The sequence below is a fragment of the Argiope bruennichi genome, chromosome 6, assembly GCF_947563725.1.
Source record: "Argiope bruennichi chromosome 6, qqArgBrue1.1, whole genome shotgun sequence".
In the NCBI taxonomy this organism is placed as follows: Eukaryota; Metazoa; Arthropoda; class Arachnida; order Araneae; family Araneidae; genus Argiope; species Argiope bruennichi.
In genome coordinates this window covers 68,472,154-68,494,381 of record NC_079156.1, presented here as the reverse complement: position 1 = coordinate 68,494,381, position 22,228 = coordinate 68,472,154, and the positions used below count along the sequence as shown (strand labels likewise).

General features: G+C 26.4%; 1 protein-coding gene across 1 annotated transcript; it reads left to right on the top strand.

Annotated features, from left to right (window-relative positions):
- The first annotated feature begins 2,942 nt into the window (after window positions 1-2,942).
- On the top strand, window positions 2,943-22,175 carry LOC129972524 (bone morphogenetic protein 5-like). The gene is made up of 6 exons (XM_056086689.1): window positions 2,943-3,449; window positions 6,088-6,277; window positions 8,205-8,356; window positions 11,443-11,616; window positions 15,427-15,512; window positions 21,233-22,175. Exons 1-6 carry the CDS (start codon window positions 3,062-3,064, stop codon window positions 21,491-21,493), a joined length of 1,251 nt encoding a protein of 416 aa, XP_055942664.1. The 5' UTR covers window positions 2,943-3,061; the 3' UTR covers window positions 21,494-22,175.
- Window positions 22,176-22,228: the final 53 nt, after the last annotated feature.

Genomic DNA, 22,228 nt, shown 5'->3' with positions numbered 1-22,228 from the left:
TTTTTTTCCATAAGAGCTTTTTCTTTTTTTCATTTTATGAAAATATTATTATAAAATGTGTTCTTTAGTTTATGTTAAGATGATAAGTTTTATTTTTCCAAAGACGGGATTTTGCAGGCGATATCTTCCTTTTTACTTGATGTTGTAGAATTCTGAAACTTTGTACATTTTTACGTTATTGGTAACAATTAAATATTTAAATATTTCAGTGTTGATTCCAAACAGTATCTTGTATCAAATTTTTTTTAAATAAAAATTTGTAATCTTTATTAAATTAATTAAATTTGTAATCTTTATAATCGTTGAATTTTGAAATATATTAAAGTAGACAAAAATAATAAGAAAATTAAACACGCTTTAATTAATATATAAAAAAGAATTTCTTTTTTTTTAAGCAAATGTATCAACATCGAACAAAATAATTATACCACTAAAAGTGTGGGCTGTTAAAAATATTTAAAAAAAATTAATTGCAACGAAAATCCAAAGAAAGGAAATACCTACATATTCATTAAAAATTAAAATACCTTGTAAATGTGATAAAAATTCTGATTTGAATTGAATTTTTTTATCAGTTCCTCATTCTTTTACAATTTTATTTATATTATTGCTTTTAAATTATTGTATTCTATATTATTACTTTTAAATTTTCTATTTTTTAGTATTCTAATAAAAAAAGGTCCATCAAAATATTTATTTATTAGACATTAGATTTTGAGAAAACGAATTGTTTAAAAATCCAAACACATTTAAGAGAGAGTCTTCTTATATGTTTAGTAACAAAGCTAAATGGATAAAAATTTCGCATTTTTCATCTCTTTCCTCAAATTTAGCATTTTCAAATTAAATAAATGTGCAGTTATTTTGATTTCTCGGCATCCTATTAAGACAACTAACCCTTTTAGAAAGAACCGCTGAGGATAACAAATAAATTATAAATAAAATTGATTACCAGAACATTTGTATCTTCCTTGTCACTGTCTCTTATTATTATACAGATTAAATTTCCAGTCCTTACTATCTGTAAATCGGCTAAGAAATACCAATTTTTGTCAGGTAACAAGGTGATAAAGAAAGAATTTGCTCTGCGGTCAGGTAACCCTATTTTCGAAAATGCGCAGTAAACTAATTTAGAAAGTTGGCGCACCAGCGATGAAACCTGAAAAATATTTGAGAAGCTTCTCATTTCGTTAGTACGGCGACTAAGCGCTGCCACATGTTAGTGGACCATGGCTTGTTGAAAGTTGATAATTTTCTGAATAAGTGTTGGTACAATGATTGTACGATATTTTATATGCCTCACTATTATTCTGACTTTCTTGTGTAAAGAAGCATTGTCTTTGTCTGGAGAATTTTATGCTGACAATGAGCGTCAGCAGAGTGTTTTGGACAAACCTTTCACGAAAAAAGCCAGAAGAAATCTCCGTCAAGAATTATTGAATTTATTGGGTCTAGAACACAGACCAAGACCTCGTCGTACTCATCATAATGCACATAGCTCAGCTCGAGATTATTTGTTAGATGTATATCGTGCGTTTAACGAAAGAGACGAAAACAACCAAAAATTTAAAAAATCCAGAAGATGGAAAAAAAATCGTAAATTTATGGAAGCGGATTTTATTGTGGGTTTTTTCAACAATAATGAAGAGCGTGAGTACTTGATAATTTATTTGTAAAAAATATTTTATTCATTTAAACTGCATTTTGAGACATGAATATGTTTGGTTAATGATTATATATATATATATAAAGCATTTTTGATTGTATTTATTTATTCTTAATTTTTTGATGAATCCTGTTTCTTTTTAAACTTTATCTATTTTCTTTCCTTTTATGTATTCATCTCATATATTATGTTTATAGAAATGAAAAGTGCAATTTAAACTTAATTTTCTAAAAAATTTTGGTTCACAAGTTATAAAAGAAATGAACCGTTTATCTTCCTTAATGGATTTTATTTAATTTTTTGAAAAAAATTAATGTAAGATTTATGCTTATTGAATTAAAAAAAATATTTGAAAATCGATTATTGGAATCTCACTTTTATTAAGCTGGAAAATTTAATGATGGCAAAAATCACTGGAAGTATGTTTCATTAACTTTTTTAAAAAAAATGTATGAAAATCTGCTTCTTAAAGAAAAATTGCCACAAAAAAAACAAGAAAATAAAAAAAAAGTTTTGTAAGCAATGTAAACTTTCAATTTTGTTATTATTTACATCCAGTAACGGGCGTAAGCATTTTATGAAGTTCCTCTTTTAGTAACTGACCAATTTAGTTCCACATTTCAAATTTTTTTCACTTAAGCAACAGATATGGATTTCCTGTTTTTATACTTGCAAAATTGTACATGTCTCTTTCTATATTTTAATATGTATATATCTTGGGAAAAATGACTATATAAAGTTATAAAATGCTTGAAAAATTATCATAATTATCAGTTAATGATTTTTTTATTTATAAATAAAAGTTATTATGATAGATTATAAAAAATTCAAATAAAAGTAACATTAAAAGTTATTATTTAATAAGACCTTTCAAGTGGGATATAATGTGATTATTCGAAGGAAAAATTAATTTTCTATATATTTTAAATAAGTAATTATTTCAATTTTTAATAACGACTTGAATAATTAAAAACAAACACGACCGGCCTAATATGTTATATATAAAAATAATTTTACGAGTTTAATTATTTTGCAACTTAGCTAGACTAATAAGTTTTTAATCGATCTGCTTGTACTCCCCTCATTCCCTTTGGCCAGTGGTCCGGACATCCGCCGCTGTCCATTCTCAAGAAATTCCGTTAACGCAAGATAATAAAATGTGAAAGCAAAAAAAAAAAAAAAAATGCACGTAAAGTTTTGGTAACCCTTCTTAAAGAGAAGCGCAGTAAACTAGTTTCAAGTGTTGGCGCATGCAACGAAGAAACTTAGAAATTCTTGAAAATCTTCTCCTTTTGCTATTTGAGAGAGCAATGTGGAACGCAGGTGCGTGTCTGGGTATTGGGATAGGGTGCAATTTGTTGAAGAGAGATTAATTGCGAAATTAGTGCCTGAAGAATGGCTGCACGATATTTTATATGTGTTGTTGTTATTCTGATTTACTTTTGCAAAGTTGTAACATCTTTATCCGGTGGTTTTTATGCTGACAATGGTCGTCAACAGAGTGTTTTATACAAACCTTTTACGAAAAAAGATAGAAATAATCTCCAACGAGAAATATTGCATTTACTCGGTTTAGAACATAGACCGAAGCCTCGTCATGTGCATCCTGATTCGCATAGTTCAGCTCAGAATTATTTGTTAGATGTGTATCGCTCATTTAAAGATAGAGATGAGAAACAAGACGAAGAGAACCGAGATCGTAAACAAACTAGAAAACGGAAAAAAAATCGTAAAATCATGGAATCTGATTTTATTATGAGTTTTGTCAACAGGAATGATAAACGTGAGTATTTAATAATTTATTCTTAAGAGGTAATTATTTACAGAAAATGTGCTTTTGAATGATAACATAAAATAACGCAATTTATTAATTTAATGTTTTTGTATAAATCAATTCAGCTTCGATCAATAAAAGCTCTTGCATGTTTTTCAGCGAATACGTTTGATAGTATTCATTCATTACTGTGAAAGTATCGGTGTTTTCCATGTGTTCTAAAAGGCATGTATTAAAGTTTTTTTTTTTTTTTTGCCAACTTTAAATTTGAATTTCTTGGATTTTTTTTATGTAAATTAACAGGCAAGATGTATTTCCTGATACCGTACAATTATTTATTGAAATTGAGAATTACTTTATTGGTTTTGCTTAAATACGTTGTAATAAAAATAAATCTGTCAGTAAAGATTATTAAAATCGTCTGCATTATTTACAATACTGGATATTATTTAAGAATAATTAGTGTGAAAACTCATAAAAAAAATATAAAGAATAGGATCTCCATCCAATCAAGTTAGAAATATTGCTTTACTCAATAAGTAACTCAATTTTTCTTTGCTTAAAATACAATAATTCTTTTCAAATAATTTGATATTTAAGACAAGCTTATTATATATCATTTATGAAAATTTTAAATTTAGAAAGATAAGAATCCATGAATTAATAGTTGAATTTTATAAGTTTGGTTTCATATTTTATAAATGTGAAGAAATGCCAGGGAAAGAATGATTTTAGGAAGTTAAAAAAATTTATGAAGTTCAAAATTATCTTAATAAGATCTGAGATTTAATAAGTATCATATTCATAAGTATAAATAATATTTTTTATTTTTCATTTTAGAGCATTTAAAGTTCCTCTAAAATTTTTGACTTTTTAACAGTCTCCTAATATAAGATTTGAAGTATCCACACATTCTGAATTTCAACTTGAAATATTTAATGATATTGTAAGAGAGTTAAGTTTAAATGGCTAATACTAGATAATGCATAGAATTTAAAATTAGAAATTACAGTATAGAATTGGTTGTATGTTACATTATTCTTATAAAAAAAACTAAACTCAGTGGGCCAAGGCCCATATCTGATCTGCTTGACTGATTGCCCTGGTGTACAAGACATATGTCCCGGTTAGGTGGTCAGCCTAACGCGAAATCCCAGTGTTTAGTTCTCAAGCATGCTTGGTCCTTAACTTATTGACCTACTGAAGGGATGAAAAGCTTTATTCTTATACATATATAAAATTTGAAATGATTATTCGTCAAGAATTCATTTTTAAAAGTTACATCAAATTAACTATTTGCTTAAAAATAAAAGAAAGGATAAAAATTTTCTTTTATTCAACAGTGCATAATATTACTAAACTGGTGATGTAATATTTTTGTAAAATGATTATAGAATGGGAGAAACTTTTATAAATGGAACTTTAGTTAATTACTAAAGCATTTTTTTTCCCATAAAACTTAATAAAAGAAGAAATATAATTTATATATAATATAGTAAGAAATATAGTTATTTAGGTGTCTCCTTTTTGTTTGAGGAAACACAAAGGTAATGAATGAGAAAATAAAATTCTACTCAAAAGTAATTAAGTAGTAGTTAATTGTCTAAAAATAATATTATACTTTCTTAATTATTGACGAATTACATTTTCTTAGAACCTTTCTTAAATATTTGCTATTTGTACTGTCTAGGTATTCCAAATCAATGAAAGAGAGTTTAAATATGGAGATTCTCAAATTGTGTTATATAGTCATGTCCTTTCATACAATATTACTATTCTGTTTATTACAGTCATCAAATTGAAGTGCTAAGCATGGTAGTTTTATTCTGTAAAGTTGACAAAGCATTGCATACTTCATTTTCTAAAGTTGATGTTTTTATTTATATTTTTAGTTGTGCAAATAAAAAAATGTAAATGTTAATTAATATTAATTCTAAATGGAACTACAAGTAACATGATGAAATGGAAAAAGACTATCCATGAAATATTTAGTCACAAATATATTTAATAATTTTAATGTCATATGTTGAATAATTCTTTATAAGCTATATTTTTGAGTTTTCTTTAAACATTTTCACTAAGTCACTATCGGCTTTGTCTGTTCAGTGCAAGTTTTATAATTGACTTTAAACTAACTTCTTGATGACCTAGAGACTTGAAACTTTAAACATAGTTCAGAACTGGATAAAATTCAATTTTAATTCACTCTTTTTGTTTGTCTGTTCAGTACAAATTTTGCAATAATATGTATTTTTTTAATATTTACTAGTGGCACTGTGTCAACTTGTTAGTTTTAAATTGATTGCAAAATTTCACACACTGAAGACTAAAATACAGAAAATAATTCTTAAAAGAAAAAAAAATGTAATACATCATATTTTTTAAAAAGGGCTGAAAATATAAAATAACTTTTCTTATCCCTGTACTAACTTAATTTAAAATTATTATAAATATACATTTTAATTTAAAAAATTAACAATTACAAATTTTTGAGGCAATCTGTATAGAATTAAAAATCTGTATGGTGCTAGGAGAAATTATTTTATGCTTATTAATTCATTTTAAAAACATGGTATGTTAATTTTTTATCTGCATAATTATTTACTTCTTCCTGCAATATATATTGATTTTGTCGGTTTGCTTCCAGTTCATAAATATCCTCATTTGCGTCATGAACGAGACAAAAGATATTGGTTTGATGTTAGCGAGGTTTCACAAGATGATGAAATTGTTGAAGCTGAATTAAGAATTTATCGGAATGTGTCAAGACGCATATCAAATAAGCATCTTAAATACATATTGAGCTTGTATTCTGTTAGAGAAGATGGTGCTCCTAAGTAAGTTCTTTTTTTTATATGTGTAATAATACTGTATTTATTTAAAATTTATTAATATTCATTAATTTTGCTCTTGATACACAATGAATTAAAAGTTAATTACTAAGTTTCAGTTTGGAAATATACTGATTGCAAAATTATTGATATAATTGCTAGATTTGAGCATCCTAGAAATAATAAGGTCATAGAATATTCTTTTAAAAATTCAATTACAGCACAAGTTGACTACATAGAAAAGGCTGCAAGGTGCATCATTATACTCTGTTAATTTATTCATGTATTTAAATACAGTAGAAATTAATTATTATTAATGTATTTAGAAATTATTTTGTTGAATTAAGGTTTTAAACACCAGGATTGCATCTAGTTTATGTAGATAATGCTTATTACTTACATAATCATTGCCTAGATGATTCATAATCATCTAGGTAATGATTATTCTAGAAATTAAGTCTATGTACAAGATAAAATTTGTTTAATTTTGATTAATGAATACAATGAGTCATTTGATTAATGATTTAATTTGATGTAATACATGTATCCAATAGATACATGTATTATATTATCAGTGTGGTGATGAATTGGGTTCAGTTGATTGAAATCAACTTTCTGGTTTAGTCATATTATCTTGGACAATAGGCTTGAGTTTGTTGTGAATATGGAAACTGAATTATCAAGTGAAATATATTAAAACAAAGTGTAGTGAAAAGAGTGAAAAAAATTCCCTAAAGATTTCCTTAATGTCATTGCATCATGGCAGTCAGTAATAATATTTTTACTTATCTTTCTACAGTGGAAACGCTTACGTAGATAATATTGCCCAGGAGAAAAGAAAACGATTAAGCATTTTGTAAATACAAATTATCATTATCAAAAAATATTTTGATTGTATTTTTAGTATTTACTTTAAATATACATTGAATATAAATGAGTTGTGTTTAATATTTTGTCTTTTCTGTACAGCTAATCAATTGGTTAAGCAAAGACCAATTAAGATATTATGTAATATTGGGTTAATTATCGTTCACAGTAGTATATAAAATTGCTTAGAATGCTGTAAATGCTCTTTTTCTTTATGAATAATTAAATTTTATTGGTAAGTATTGCATTTATTTTATTAACAAATATTTGTTAAATAAAAAAAAATATGAACAAAGTATGTTACCTAATACAGATTCTGGTACTTAAAGATATTTTAGGCCCTCAGATTTTATTGCCAAGTAAATGAGAAACATCACCTAGATAGTTACATTATATATAATGGAATTTGGCGTAATCTAAAAATTGCTGAATAAACCAGAGCTATAAATATCCACTAGTTCCTAGATTCTTATTTGTATCTTTTAATCCTTAGAAATTATATTTTTCTTTCTAATTCATAAAGACAATTCACTCTCTTATCTAATTGAAAAACATCATGGTTATTTGAAATGTTACTAATTAATTCGACTATTTTACTTAAGAAAAAAAAATCTATTTGTCTGACATGTAAATTTAAGAATTTTTATTTAATATAAATATACCAAATCTGAGAGCACTGAGAAAAAGATATATTAATGATCTTTATTGATGGTAAAACAACAAAGATGTGAATATAAAAATAAGATAATATTGCCTTTTTTTTGTTGTTGATACTGTAGGTTTATTTCTGATATTAAGGATATAGTATTCTTTGTCTGTATCCATTGAACAAATTATGAAATCAAAAATAATCAATTTTTGTAATCAAGTTTTATACTAAATTAAGTGTTGTTATTATTCAGAATTTTAATATAAATAAAAAGTAGTTTGAGTAAAAATTCTTCTTTGTGTTTCATTTTCTATCTGCTTTCTAAATTATACTTAACTCTTTGTGCTTATAATTTGTTTTTGTGTTAATGAATTTTACACTGCTAAAATTTGTGTTTATACCTGTTCCTTTTTTCAGTGCAAATACTTTAGAATTGGTGGATGAAATTGTTATATCGAATCGTGCAAATGGATGGTTAGTGTTGAATGTTACTGGTCCTGCTATTAATTGGATATCATTTGGAAAGAAGAACCTTGGATTATACATGAAGATTAAAGAACTAGACTCTTGTAAGATATTTTTTCTTCATATTTATTGAAATATTTTTGCTGCTTTCCATTAGTCTTTTTTCTTGGCTAATATCCATGTTAATTTTTGTAAAATAACCATGCCATTATTTTAAAATTATAGTTAGCCATTTTTTTTCTTATTTCAAAACATCATTGGGCACAAGTTATTATAATGTAAAATTGTGAATTATATATTCTTAATGTTTTTGTTACTTATCCTTTTCCGTCAGTAATGGCCTTACCTATTTTAAAATGAAGTATTCAGTTAAATAATTTTAATAGCATTAGATTGTGATATGTATATATATATATATATATATATATATATATATATATATATATATATATATATATATATATATATATATATATATATATATTCATATATATGAATATGCAGAAGAAATAATAAAGGATATAAAGAATAAAGAACGACACTAATAATTATGACTAAGAAAATAATTTCATCCTTTAAAAAATTATGTAAGCATCTTAATGATTGCAGTGATTTTCTTTTGCAGAGGATGTAGCTAAAAAAAATTTATAACAGAATTTTCTTTTAAACCATGTAAATAATAGACCACTAATACAAACAATATTATTTTAATTATTTTGAAACTGACCATTATGTGGTTAATTTTTTTTATAAATTAAAAATTTCTGTTAAAGAAATAATTTTATTATTAAAATGTCAATTTGCCATATAATGGCATTTTGTGATAAATTATATTTGTTTTGGAAAATGTAAAAAAAAAAAAAAGTAACTATTTTCTACATGTTAAAAAGTAAAATCTTTATTACTAATAAAAAGAAATGTGTGTTTATATATTGGTTTTTCACAGGGTAGACCATTAGATTTAAAGCTACTAACTTTGGGGAAGGGGATAAAAATATGCATTGTGGAATGATTCTTTTTGAAATTTTTTGCTAATTTAAAATTGAGATTTAAGTGTTTGCCATAGCTCCTGAATATATTGTACAAAACTGATTTTTATACCAATTAAAAATTAAAAAAAAATGACATTGGCTCAATTGCCCTGAAAATTTTCCTAAATAGAAAATTTTGTCAATTAGAATTTTTTTTCTTTCTTCTTTTGCATAACTTTTAATAACAGGTTTCATTGTTCTGGCAAATATAAATTTTGTGCTCTCCTTTCATTGTTGAAAGTTATGAAAGAAAGTTTCTGTTTGAGTAGTTTCTATGTGAAATAAGAAACTGAAGTTACAATAATACCACAAAATATTACTGTAATTAAAAGATCCTGGACCTAGATAGATTGGCTTTATTATTTAATGGCATGAAATAGATTTCCTCTTAAAAAATCATTTAAAAAATAGAGTAAGTGCAAGACTATTAAAATAAAATGGCTGTAATCTTTATCACAAGTTGAAGCTTAAAAATATAATTTTTGAGAAAATCTTAAAGAAAATGAAGAAGAAATTATGTATAATGAATTTGTATTGAAATTATTCACATCCAATATTCTTGGCATACTATTTGTTGCCAAAATTGACCAATATAGAAATAAGATTTTAATATCAATATTTTTGTATGATAAATAAAATTATCCTGATGAGAAATTATTATGTCATTAGAATTAGATGCTTATTCATTTCAGAAAAGAAAATCCATTATTCACATACTATAGAATCTGCAATTTTATGCATTAATTACATTCATGTACTTTTCCCAGTATTTTGAAATTGCTATTTATCCAGTTTTAGCTATAAACCAGATGCAATTTTTCAAAAAAATCATAAACTTCAATATTTAGTGCTTTGCTTTATGATCCTTATGCAGTTCATTAATTTGACTAAAATAATGATTGTTTATGAAATAATTTTTAGTAAATGATATTTTTTGGGAAGAGGGTGGATGGACTATATGTGTTATAATAAATATGTGTTAAATCAAAAAATTCTTATAAAATTATTATTGTTATGCAAAATATTTTTTTAAAAAGATTTGTCAAGAACTGACAATTTTGCTTAAAATATTATTGTAAATAATTTGCTTGGAACATATTAACTTATAATTCTGTCATTTATAGCATGTAAAAAACTCCCATTGCATTCATGGGGAAAAACAAATATAAAAGTTTCTCTGTCTGAAAATAAGTGTAATAACAAGAGTTTTCAAAGCTTACTTAATTATTGGTTTTGAAAATGAAACATTTTTATTCCTTCTCATTGCTAAATTTAAGTAATTCTATGAATATATTGTCTTGATTTTTATCATATCTGATTTCCAATACATAAAAATCAAAATAATTATTTTTGATTTGGAAATTTTGAAAAGTGGGGGGGGGGGAAGCAAAATAAAAAAGTGCAATTTTTTTTTTGTCAGCTTTGCAACATTAGCCAATAGTTACCAAATATATTGAAAATCACTCTTTATATTATTTATTTTTTTACCTTGTGAGCATTCATTATTTTCATATAATTGTTTGTAACATATTATCTTTTAAATCTGTAAACAGAACTTTTTGAATTTTTTCAAATCTGTAAAAACTTTTTTGAAAAAAGATAGAAAATTTAATTGTGGAATTGTGAAAATATATACATGCACATGATTGATGTGTCTTTAACCGAACAACTTGAATATAAAAAGCCATAGTTATTTTAATGGTTGAACTGTGAATCATGTCATTTAAGCATTCTGGGGGTATAAATATAGTTGAAACTGCTTGCCACAATTTCTTCTGTGTTAAAATACAAAATTTATCCAGAAAACTTAATTTTCAAATGTACATAACATTTTCATTTGATATTGGTACTTCATATTTTTTAAAAATTTACATTTGTGCTGATTGTTATCGAAATTTTTTTTATTTATATATAAATTTGGTTGTCAGATTAATTCATAGCCTGAAAGAGGTATTAAGATGATAAGGCTTAGAAGTCATGATTTATTCACCATTTCTTTTATTAGTTAAATTCCATAACTATTCAAAATTTTTGTAGGGCTAAGTAACTAACCAGCATTAAGTTAAAAAGTCAAAATAAAACAAAGTTTACATTGGTGTAAAAGGCATTATTTCTATGCTTGCCTTGTAAGAATTTTCATTGAAATAATTCTTTTCTAGCCCGTACGTTAGATCCTCATGAAATTGGTTTGAGTTGTTCAAGAGGCTCTGAAGAGTACCAGCCATTTATGGTAGCCTACTTTAAATCAAATGACAAACCTCGAGTGCGCCGATCAACAAAAAGTCAAAAGGAAGATAGATACTATGACCACGAAAGCTATAATCCTTATTCAGGTGAATATTTATTTTAAAATTTATTTCTGTTTATATATGGTTTTTATTTGTAATTTTATGGAATTTTTTTTTTATCTATGTAATTGCAATTAAACTTACGATGGCTAACATAACTTAACTTGTCTTAATTAATTTAGGCTCAGATGATGAATAAAATTTTAGACAATTCCAATAATTTTTTAGATGTTTAACAAAATGCAATTAATATTTCTTTTATTGTAAGTCTAATAAAAAAATATTTATAGTTTTATTTTAATACAAAAAATATTCTTATATTTTGATATAAGAATATATTGGATGTATTTAACAGATAGATATTTTTATATATTTAACAGATTTTCCTCTATCAAATACAAATCCTTATATTGTTATTAAAGTGTTAAGATATTTTATACTGTAATTTTGCAAGTCATTAATATTGTTATATAAATGATGAAAATAATTTCTTCTTTAGTGCATTCTATTTTTTTTTCTCCCTTCTGATAGAAACTGTCTTAAGATGCTATCAATTTAATGATAACTTTTAATATGTGGGGAAATTTATTTCAAATGATTTAGGAATGCTGTAAAGCTATGTGTGGGATTTATAAATTCTTTTTAACTGAAATGTGTATACGATTTAACATTTATATTTTTAAATTTTAAGTTCTTTAGGTGTCAAACAAGAAAGAAAAATTTAGAATGAATAATTAATAATTTAAAGAACAAATTATTAGTCTGGTAGGGAGCGATGAAAGCATCTTTATGATTTTATCCTCTTGTTGGAAAGGTGATATTAACATATTGTATGCCTAAAAAATATATATATATATATATATCCCAAATCACTTACTTTTTAATTGTTCAAGTCACCACTGATACCATGTAGTTGGATTTGAGTTTACTGCAGGAAGAAGTCAGGGGAGGCTATGCTAATAATATTTGACATTTATGTAACAATGTTGATAGTAATATTTATAACAAATGATAATACAAGATCATATAATTTCTCCAATTATAATATAAGAATTATTTTGATATGGGCACTGAAAGAGAAGACACTGAAGAGAAAAAAGAGAAGGGTCATTTGGTGTGGTATGACTAAAACAGAAAAAAAAACACACCTTTATTGACCTTTATTATCTTTTATTTGGCCAAGTTAGGATTTTGCTCAGAAGATAACATTCTCATTCACCAGCTTGATGTGAAGAGAAATTATGATGAAATAATTTATATTTTATCAGCTTTTTTATAAATAGCCATTTTAAAATGCATTTAATATATTTATTATTAATAATTTCAGTAAAAATTTAAATATATAGTATTGCTGAATGATTTGCACTAATCATTATGAAACTTAATGTTAAAAAATTGCAACATCTTTTTAAAATGTTATTAGGGAAGAGAATATTTGTAGTGCAATTTATTTTCTACATTTTTTATTTAATGAAAAGATTCTGTATGCTAATTAATTTCTCTTCCCCTGCATGATGAGTTTCACAAAGTAATGTACAGTAAAATCCATTGTAATTGCAATGTATAATTGTTGTGAAAATTATCACAGCGATTATACATTGCAATGATAATTTGTTAATAGACTCCATGTTATAACCTAATCATTATAGACAATATCAATAAAGAGTATAAAAAATAAATATATTTATCTTTAGTTAAAACAGTTTTTTTTTTTCTTTAGTTAAGAGTTATTTTTTAGTTACAACAGTTTTTTAAATGATCTATAACAAATTGCTTTTTGTTCAGTATTGAAAAAAACTTAGTTCTGTACTTACAGAATTAAGTAGTATTTGTTATTGAAGCATTTGTAAAATTATAAAGTGTCCTATAATATTCAATACTTCTTTCAAATCCTTTCTGATTCTTTTTATTATTTGATCTTTTTCTATTAAACTACTTTTGTTGAGTTTAATAGCATTACTCTTTGTCTTATAACTTTAGGATTTGGGACCCAAATTCCAAAAAATTTCCGAGATTTTCAATTTTTCATGACATATAAATTTATAATGAAACATTTTTCAAATGCAAATAATTATCAGATTTTAAAATGTAATTCAATAAAGGAAAATTGAGTATGTTTACTTAGAATTTCATTTATAGGGTCTTAATAATTGCTTAATTGCTAATCGATACTAAGTCAGTATAAGCAGTAATTATTTTATAAATATTTTTAAGCATAATATTATAATTGCAATAATATGACACTGAAAAGTAACATGCTTTATTTTTGAAAGATTTACAGTTGTTTTTCTGAAAATGCCATTATATAGCTTTTCTGTAAATGAAATTATCAATATGCATTAACTTTCATTATAAAAGATTAGTATTATTGATACAGGAAAATTGCTGAGAATTTCATACTGAGGATTATGACATTTGTTGCCTTAATTCTTCCGAACCTATGTGGGTAAAACATAATAAACGGGAAATTTATATACTTCTGCAAAGTTTACTCAGGGGAATAAAATTCCAACTTCTTATTGGTACAGTGGTTGTCCATAAGTGAAGATAAAAATTTTTTTTCTGAAAGTAACTGTATTGCCCATATGTAAAATATTAATCCCATCATGTTGTATTCTTTATTAATATTAAGATATTCTAGAAAGGGAAATTGAATTTGTTTGTTTTAATGGTGTTTCTGCTACTCTGCATTAGTCAGTTTAAATAATTAGTAACATCTTCAACTTTATTCTCTTTTTAAAAGTCTGCATACTTTAATTATGGTATTATATGAGTGTCAGGGAGTGCATTCCTTACTACTGAAACATTTTTCATAATTTCAAAAGTATTTTATAATTTGTCTGTTATAGGATAAATTAACTTGTTCTTTTAGCAATTATAAACCTACAATATTCATATACTTATTTCTCACTCGTAGACAATGCATTGTAAATTGCTTATAATGGGGTTAGATTCTTATTAAATGCCATACTCATTATATCAGATTTGACAGATGTATCTTTTAACTCCTGTGCAAAGTGTAATATATATATATATATATATATATATATATATATATTGTTACAAACTTGTAATTTGCTTCCCATCACGGCTAGTCTCACCGTAAGAAAGACCGTTGTAAGATCTGAGCTGAGCGGCTGCCACGTCAATAACCTCGGAGCTTGGCGATGAATTTGGCGAGGTTGGCGACTAAATGGATACTACTGGAAAGTTCGAGAACTTTCACGATCCATCCACTAAGACCCGAGATACAGCCAGGTACGCCCTGATTGGTCTGAAGATTCCAGCCCCGCCTCCCAGAACTATAAAAGACAGGCAATCTGAATCTGCAAAGAAGAAGTCGTGTGTAGCGGAAGAAGTTGTGTGGATCTTCAAAAGTTGTGTGTGTGTGAGAGGAGTCGGAGTCGCCGACGAGTAAACAGATTTGAGAGGATGAGACAGCAAACAAACTGCTGAACTATAGCAATTAAATGTGCTGCGCTATTACAATTGATTAGCGGTATTTGTTGTAGAAGAAAAATTTTGTAACAATATATATATATATACTTTCCAATTTCCAGTCTGTATCTTGATTACAAAGTCTGTTTTTAGTATTAGTATATATAAGTTATTTTAGTTATATATTATCAATAACAATTTAAAAGTAAAATATAATGAAGGATATTTTCCTGTTTGATGTATGAATAATATATTCAGTGCTTCTGTATCCTTGAAAATAATAAATTTTGTAAATGACTGTTGAACACATTATTTCTTCCTCTGATGGCAAATGAATTATTTCTAAAGAAGCTTCTTTTGATTAATAAACATTTTAATAAAATTTTGTAAATTCCTAAACTACTGATATTTTTTCAGGTTACAATGGTCGAGACAGATATCATTCAAAACGAAACTGTCAAAGATGGACCTTATATGTTAGTTTTAGAGATTTAGGATGGGAGGTAAATTAATATTTGTTATTATTATTATTACATGTTATTTTTTTTAAAAATCATTTTTTTTTTTCATTTATATATGTTTATCTATTATAAAAGTTCTTAAATTCTGTTATCTATAATTTTTTCCCTCTCATTTATAGTATATATGCACAATATCTCGTATCATATTTCATTTATGATGCTAAATGATGAGAAAGCATACTTGTTACTGTTTTTTCTTCTAAATTGCTTTTGATTTGTACAGATATTCAAGTTTAATATTTTAGTTATTGGATGGCTTTAAATACAACTTTAAAATCACTATTTAGTTATTGAATGTTTCTATATAAATTGTATTAATAAATTATCTTTTTATCTGTTGATCTTGAAATATTCTATATCATATTGCTTTTTTGTTGCTATAAACTTCTGCAATTGTAAGGGAGGGAGAGAGAGAGAGAGAAAGAGATTTGAAACTTTATTCTGAATTATTGTAACATGGTAATGCTTGAGGCTTAATTTGTCCATATTTCTTTTTATTTTAAAATTTTGTTTTGACTTGGATATTCATAATAGTGTACATATGAGGAATCTGTTTAATATTTCAATATTAAACAGATATTATTATGCATATATTGCAAACTAGTTAATTGATGAAAGTATTGCTGTGAAATATGCTTAAAAATATTTTTAAAATTTCTTAAAATTAGAAAACAAATGCATTGCAATAAAAATGACAAATCAAAAACCTTATTATATTTATTTGGTTTTTAAAATTGTGTGAAAAAATGTGTTTTATATAATAGTATGTATTACAGGATAACATTAAAATTTTGATTAATTTATAATTAAAAACCAAATTGAAACTGCAAAAAGCCACCCCCTCTTCCTAGTGAACACTTACCATCCAAGAAGTAATGGTATGCCAGATTTAATAACTCAATATGTAATGATCTGTCCTACAGAACATTTTGAAAAATTTTATGATTATTCATATCACATTGCTAATATGCTAGCTTTCTAAACATTATAATTTTAAAACTATCGGATTCTATCTAAAAAGTACACATCAGTTTCTGTTTATGCTACCAAATAGAAAGGTTTGTTTACATCTGTTTTTTATAAATGCTTTTAATGCCAGAACTAATATTAAGAAAGTCTTTGTACAGATAAGTGCAGAAATATGCATCGTAACATTTGTTGCAGAAAATAAGAAATTAAAAGTTGAATGTGTATGCACATGCTCTAAGCACTTGAAGAGGAAGCAGTAATATTTATTAGAATTTGTTTTTTATTAAAATAGCAAATTGTGGCATCCATACAACTCTAATTATACAAAAGATAAAAGGTCTCTTAACATTTGGATTATATTTCAGTTTTTGTTTTGAATTTTATAATTTTTATTTTTTTTATAGTTTTATAGGGAAAAAAGCTACTTGACATTTCAATTATATTTCAGGAGTTTTGGATTTTTTTATATCAAATTATCCTAGATTTTTAAAAAAAAAATAATTTTATTTAAAAAAAATAGGTGATTATTAAGTTCTGAATTAGGGTTGCATTTTCTATTTACAAACTCATATGAACGGAAAAGATATATTGCTATTTCTGATTGCTACAAATCCTCACAACTATAAATATACGTGAAAACATAAAATCTTATGGATATGGTATTTAACTATTTATCAAAAGAAATTGCATTCACTATCTCCTGTTGGAAATTTTAATGAAATATTTCAAACTAAGTTGAATAATTTATTATTTGCCAACAAAAAAAAAATGAAGAATCTGTGATGAAATTTCAGTAACCTTGAGCTGCTCATTTGTAATTGCAGTTGGGGTTACTATACACAATTTAACAAGTCCTAATTCAAGTGAAATCCAAATTTTATTTAGTTCAGCACTTTTGTCCTTGTTATGTATTGTTAGCATTGGAAGTGAAATATAGATTTTGTTTACTTTGTTTGAACTTTGATATACTTATTTAACTTACAGATGATTTTGAAGTTATCTATAGTATTGAAGTTAATTTTACTAGAATCAACATTAAAAAAAAATAAGACATATTTTTCTCCAAATTCTTTGTTATTTTTAAAATTAAATAAAATTAAAAATTTTGTTTATCACTCTAAAAGAATTAGAATTTGTTTTTTAATCTTTCTTAAAATACAAATCAAGGTAAATCACCTGGAATTAATTAAGAAAAAATAATTGTTGTTGATAAATTATAATATTATCCAAACTGAGATTATTTTTCTTTCAGCTTATATAATTTTTGTATTTTAACAATTACTATATCCTAACACATCATGGAATAGGAAGTTCTGTAATATTAGATTTATAATAACCAAAAACTGTGCATTTAACTTATAGCTTCCTCTGAACCTTTGGAAAATATCTCTAAAGTTTAAACTTTGTATATTCTTTGTATAGTTTCCGAATTGATGACTTTGGTCATAGAAACAAATTTTTACATTTGAACAAAATTTTTATAAAGCATTTCCTACATATGTGTAACTTAACCACCGCCTTTACATAAAGGGGGGGGGGGTACCCTTCAAATCATTTTTTTTTGTGTTAAAGCATTTTAATTAACTGGGATTAATTTTGACATTTAGCATAATATCTATTCCGTTATTAATGCAACATCAGCTGATATCCATTTGTCTTGATTAAGCATTTTGTGAACAGAATTATATTTAAAACTAAATTAATCAGTTAAGTTAACAAATTCTAGATTACATTGGTGAAAAAGGTTTTCATATTACCAATATGTATAAGATATTTATGCTCCTGTTAAGCTGTTTAGTATTGTAAATATGAAGTGGAATACCTAAATTAGTAGAGTATTCACTCATCTAATCATAGATTAAAATTGCAAGTTCATCGCCAATATTTGTTCTACTTGTAAAAGTGTCATTCAAGTGTAATTTGATGTTCATCTTGCTGTAATTGAAGATGAGCATGTTGTACTCATGTTGTTGTTGTTTCTGATCCCAGATGGTATAGCTGTGCTATACCACCTCCATGAATCCAAAGATCTCTAAGAGATCTCTAAGTTCAAAAATAATAGTGGATCCCTTAAAATATCAAAAATCATAAAATTTAAACATTTAAGAATATGATGGGAGGTGGCTTGATCTGTCTTGCACCAAGGACATTCAGCAAAGGTCCTCCGTTCGTGTTGGAAGGTGATGGATTTGGTGTTCCACTCAAAAAACGAGAGAGCCATTTGCTGTTTTCTAGGCATATTCAGACGGTGACACCAACAGGGACTTTTACCAAAGTACAAAGGGTGAGCAGATGGGACTCTCCAAAGTGCACTCGACTCTTATCTTTTTGACAGAGGTGATTTCAGAATAAGTTAGTGTTGCATCACCACGAAATATGTCGGCTGAGGCAGTCTTAGCTAAGTTATCCGCTATCTCATTACCATTTAAACCAACATGTGAGGGGACCCACTGAAAGTGTATAGAGTGTTCAGCGGAAAGCCTGGCAATAAGGTCTAAGATGTTCAAGCTAATCTTGTCCCCCACTTTCGTCCAATGAGAAAGGCGCTGTATAGAGGCACAACTGTCCATTAAAATCCATAAGTCCCCGAAGACAATTTCAGATGACGTGTCGATAAATTGAAGTCCTTTATAGATTGTACTAAGTTCGGACTTGAATACAGAACAGTTGACAGGATTTCTAATCAAAATGTCAGTAACTCCTTCAAGAGTCTCAATGTGCACGCCACTATCAGAAACTCCACCATCTCCTTTACTGCCATCAGTAAAGGAGAGTACATTTTCAGATCCGAAGATGGAATGCTATGAATTGTTTCCAGAGACATTTGTCTAGTAAATTCAGGTAACTCTGACTTTTTGCTAATCTTGGCCAAGAGATCAGTATAGAAATGAATTCGATCAGGGTCAAACTTAAAATTAAAGTAAGGTTTTAAGGAATGTGGTTTCATATCTCCAGAAGGTAGACCCATCTCATTTGCGAAGGAAAAGGGATTATGTTTCTTTAAACGCTTATAATTATGCTGTGAATGAAGATAAGCAGAAGTTCTGTGCTGATCATTGTAACTAAAGAACTTGTTGTAATATTTTGAAAGACAGTGACTTCTTCTCGGAGAAAGACGTGATAGATCACTCTCGTACAGTATAGTTTTATTAGGGCAACTATTACGAAGGCTGAATGCACTCACTGTTTGCATTACTGATATATTTGTCATTATATAATTTGGTTCCTCTATGTTATTGTTTTTTTCATAGTTCATTTTAATAATTTTCTCCACATCTTTTATCTCAGATTTGTAAATGCTTAAATAACTTTGTTAACTTAGTCTTATGTCTCATATTCAAGATTGGAAGACAGTATTTTCAATCTGATTCTATTGAAAAGTCATTATACTTGTAAAGCTAGTTCATGGGAAATTTGTTTTTGTAAGCCAACTACTCTCATTTTGTTTTGGCATGTAAATTGTGTAACAGTGGAGTGATTCAAGTATTTCCTTTGTACATCCTCAACTCAAATGTTTTGATATCCATTACAAAGTTTAAAGTCTATTTTAGTGGGTTTTTTTCGTTTTTTTTTTCATTTAAAATAAACTTCCTGTGCCTTGGAAAAAGAGCGATATTTAGTAAACCAAATTGATAAACAGGTAACAGGGTTAAACATGTCCACTCTATTCATAGCTCAGTAGTTAATTTTCAATTGTTAAAGGTTGCCATATGTTTCCAGTTGGAAAAATGCTTTAAATGGCAGAAAGAATGGCATTTTATTTATTTGTATCAGTAAATGTGCAGCCGAAAGAAGTATAAAACGAACATTTTTATGCAATTCCATGTTTGATTGGTTATATTTAGTTAAATATTCTTGGCATTTTTAATATTTTACATCTAATGTTTTAATATACAAGGAAATTTCATTGTTCCTCTTACCTTTGTCATAAAAAAATTGTTTAGTAAATTTTTATTACCAAATTATAAGTTGACTTATACGACACTAAACACATGCACTAAAACTTAAAAACTATAAAAAAGTTGTAATCCTACTTTGTAGAAGGGTTGTTTAAATAAAAAATATTTTCCATAAAAAATTCGAAATTTTTTAAGGATTGATGCATTTTAAGGATTAAAATGCATCTGTGATAACTATTAGTCACTTTGTATAATCTCAAATGCTATTGCTATTTCTTCTTGTAAGGTTTTTTCTGATAATTTCTTCATTGTCTTCATCACTCTTGTTTGAAATACTTTGTAGTATGTCATGCCTATTAGTACATTCAGCAATCGTAATATTTTATTAACATGGAGTAAATTGAAAACTCTATGTCTGCAAAAGTTAAATTATGTTTTTGAAAATCGTTATGGTAACAAGAGTTCTCATTTTTTTTTTTTTTTTTTTTCATGGTGGCTTATTTGGTTGAATTTGTAGAACTTTGCAGGTGAGAAGCTCTAAAACTTTTAGAGATCCTGCAAAAAATTTGAGCAAAAATAATTAAATATTAGAAAAAAAATTCATCATATTATGAAAGATCATTTCTATATAAAGAGTAAATGCCATTTAAAATCAAATTATGTTGAAAAGTTTATTTAATAATTATATTTCATTAGATAAAAATTTGTTGCATCGAGATTCTACTGTATTTATCATTTCTTAACCAGAATTGTTTTTTAAAATCTCATTATTATCATGCATGTTTTTTATACAATACTTTTTTTTATAATGTAATGAATTATTTTTTACTACAGGATTGGATCATTGCACCAGATGGATATGCTGCCTTCTATTGCCAGGGAGAATGCTCGTTTCCTCTAAATGCACACATGAACGCAACTAACCATGCAATTGTACAAACATTAGTTCACCTTATGGATCCCTCGGTTGTCCCGAAGCCATGCTGTGCCCCTACACAGCTCTCACCTATCACAGTACTATACTTTGATGACAATTCCAATGTTATTCTCAAGAATTATAAAAATATGGTTGTGAAGTCTTGTGGATGCCATTAATGGGCCTTATGTACGACAGTTTGGAATGCGCAACATAAGGCATTTGAGAATGTACAAGATCTCGCAAACATGATGAAATCGTAGTTCTTGATGTTTTTGGTGAGAGTCGTGTTGGGGCCGAGTTGTGGTCTAATGTTGCAAATGTTATTGGTATGTGAAAAAAGGATTTAAAGATAAATTGGAGAATTTATTTTGCTTTGAAAGTTATTCAGCAGTTATTTTTAGAAATCTTTTATTTATGAGGTATTAGGTTATATTTATTCATGCATTATATAACATTTCATTAATTATTTTCTCAGTTTCTTAACTGCTTTTTTATCTAGTTTTTTTTTAAAATTTAGAATTAATTCATGTATTATAAAAATTCATGAAGTGAAATTTACTGTCGGTTAGCTTCATTTAAAATTGCTGTACATCTTGGCTTTTAAAGGTTTTGCCTGTTTTTTTCATTCATTTTGTTGTCATTTGCGATATTGTGCCAAATAATAATTCTTGAGAATAACATTAGAATATCTTGTGCCTTTATACTCATTGTCCATTCTACAAATTACATTTTTAATTCTGAAAAAAATTTCATTATTTTTTTAATTTTGTGAAATGCATTTAAATGACTTTCCTTGTAATTTATATAAAATAATTTTTAAATTGCCAGTGCCATATATTTTTCTTCCATTTCATTTACATTTTCAGTAATTTTGAACTTGTAATTTAAGTGTTTTCTTTTCTATTGTTGTT

Excerpts from the sequence above, each read along its gene's own strand:
- LOC129972524 (XM_056086689.1), top strand. The coding sequence starts at position 3,062 with ATGGCTGCACGATATTTTATATGTGTTGTTGTTATTCTGATTTACTTT. Across the intron at positions 6,278-8,204 it reads AGAGAAGATGGTGCTCCTAA|TGCAAATACTTTAGAATTGG; the intron begins GTAAGTTCTTTT and ends TCCTTTTTTCAG. Across the intron at positions 11,617-15,426 it reads AAGCTATAATCCTTATTCAG|GTTACAATGGTCGAGACAGA; the intron begins GTGAATATTTAT and ends ATATTTTTTCAG.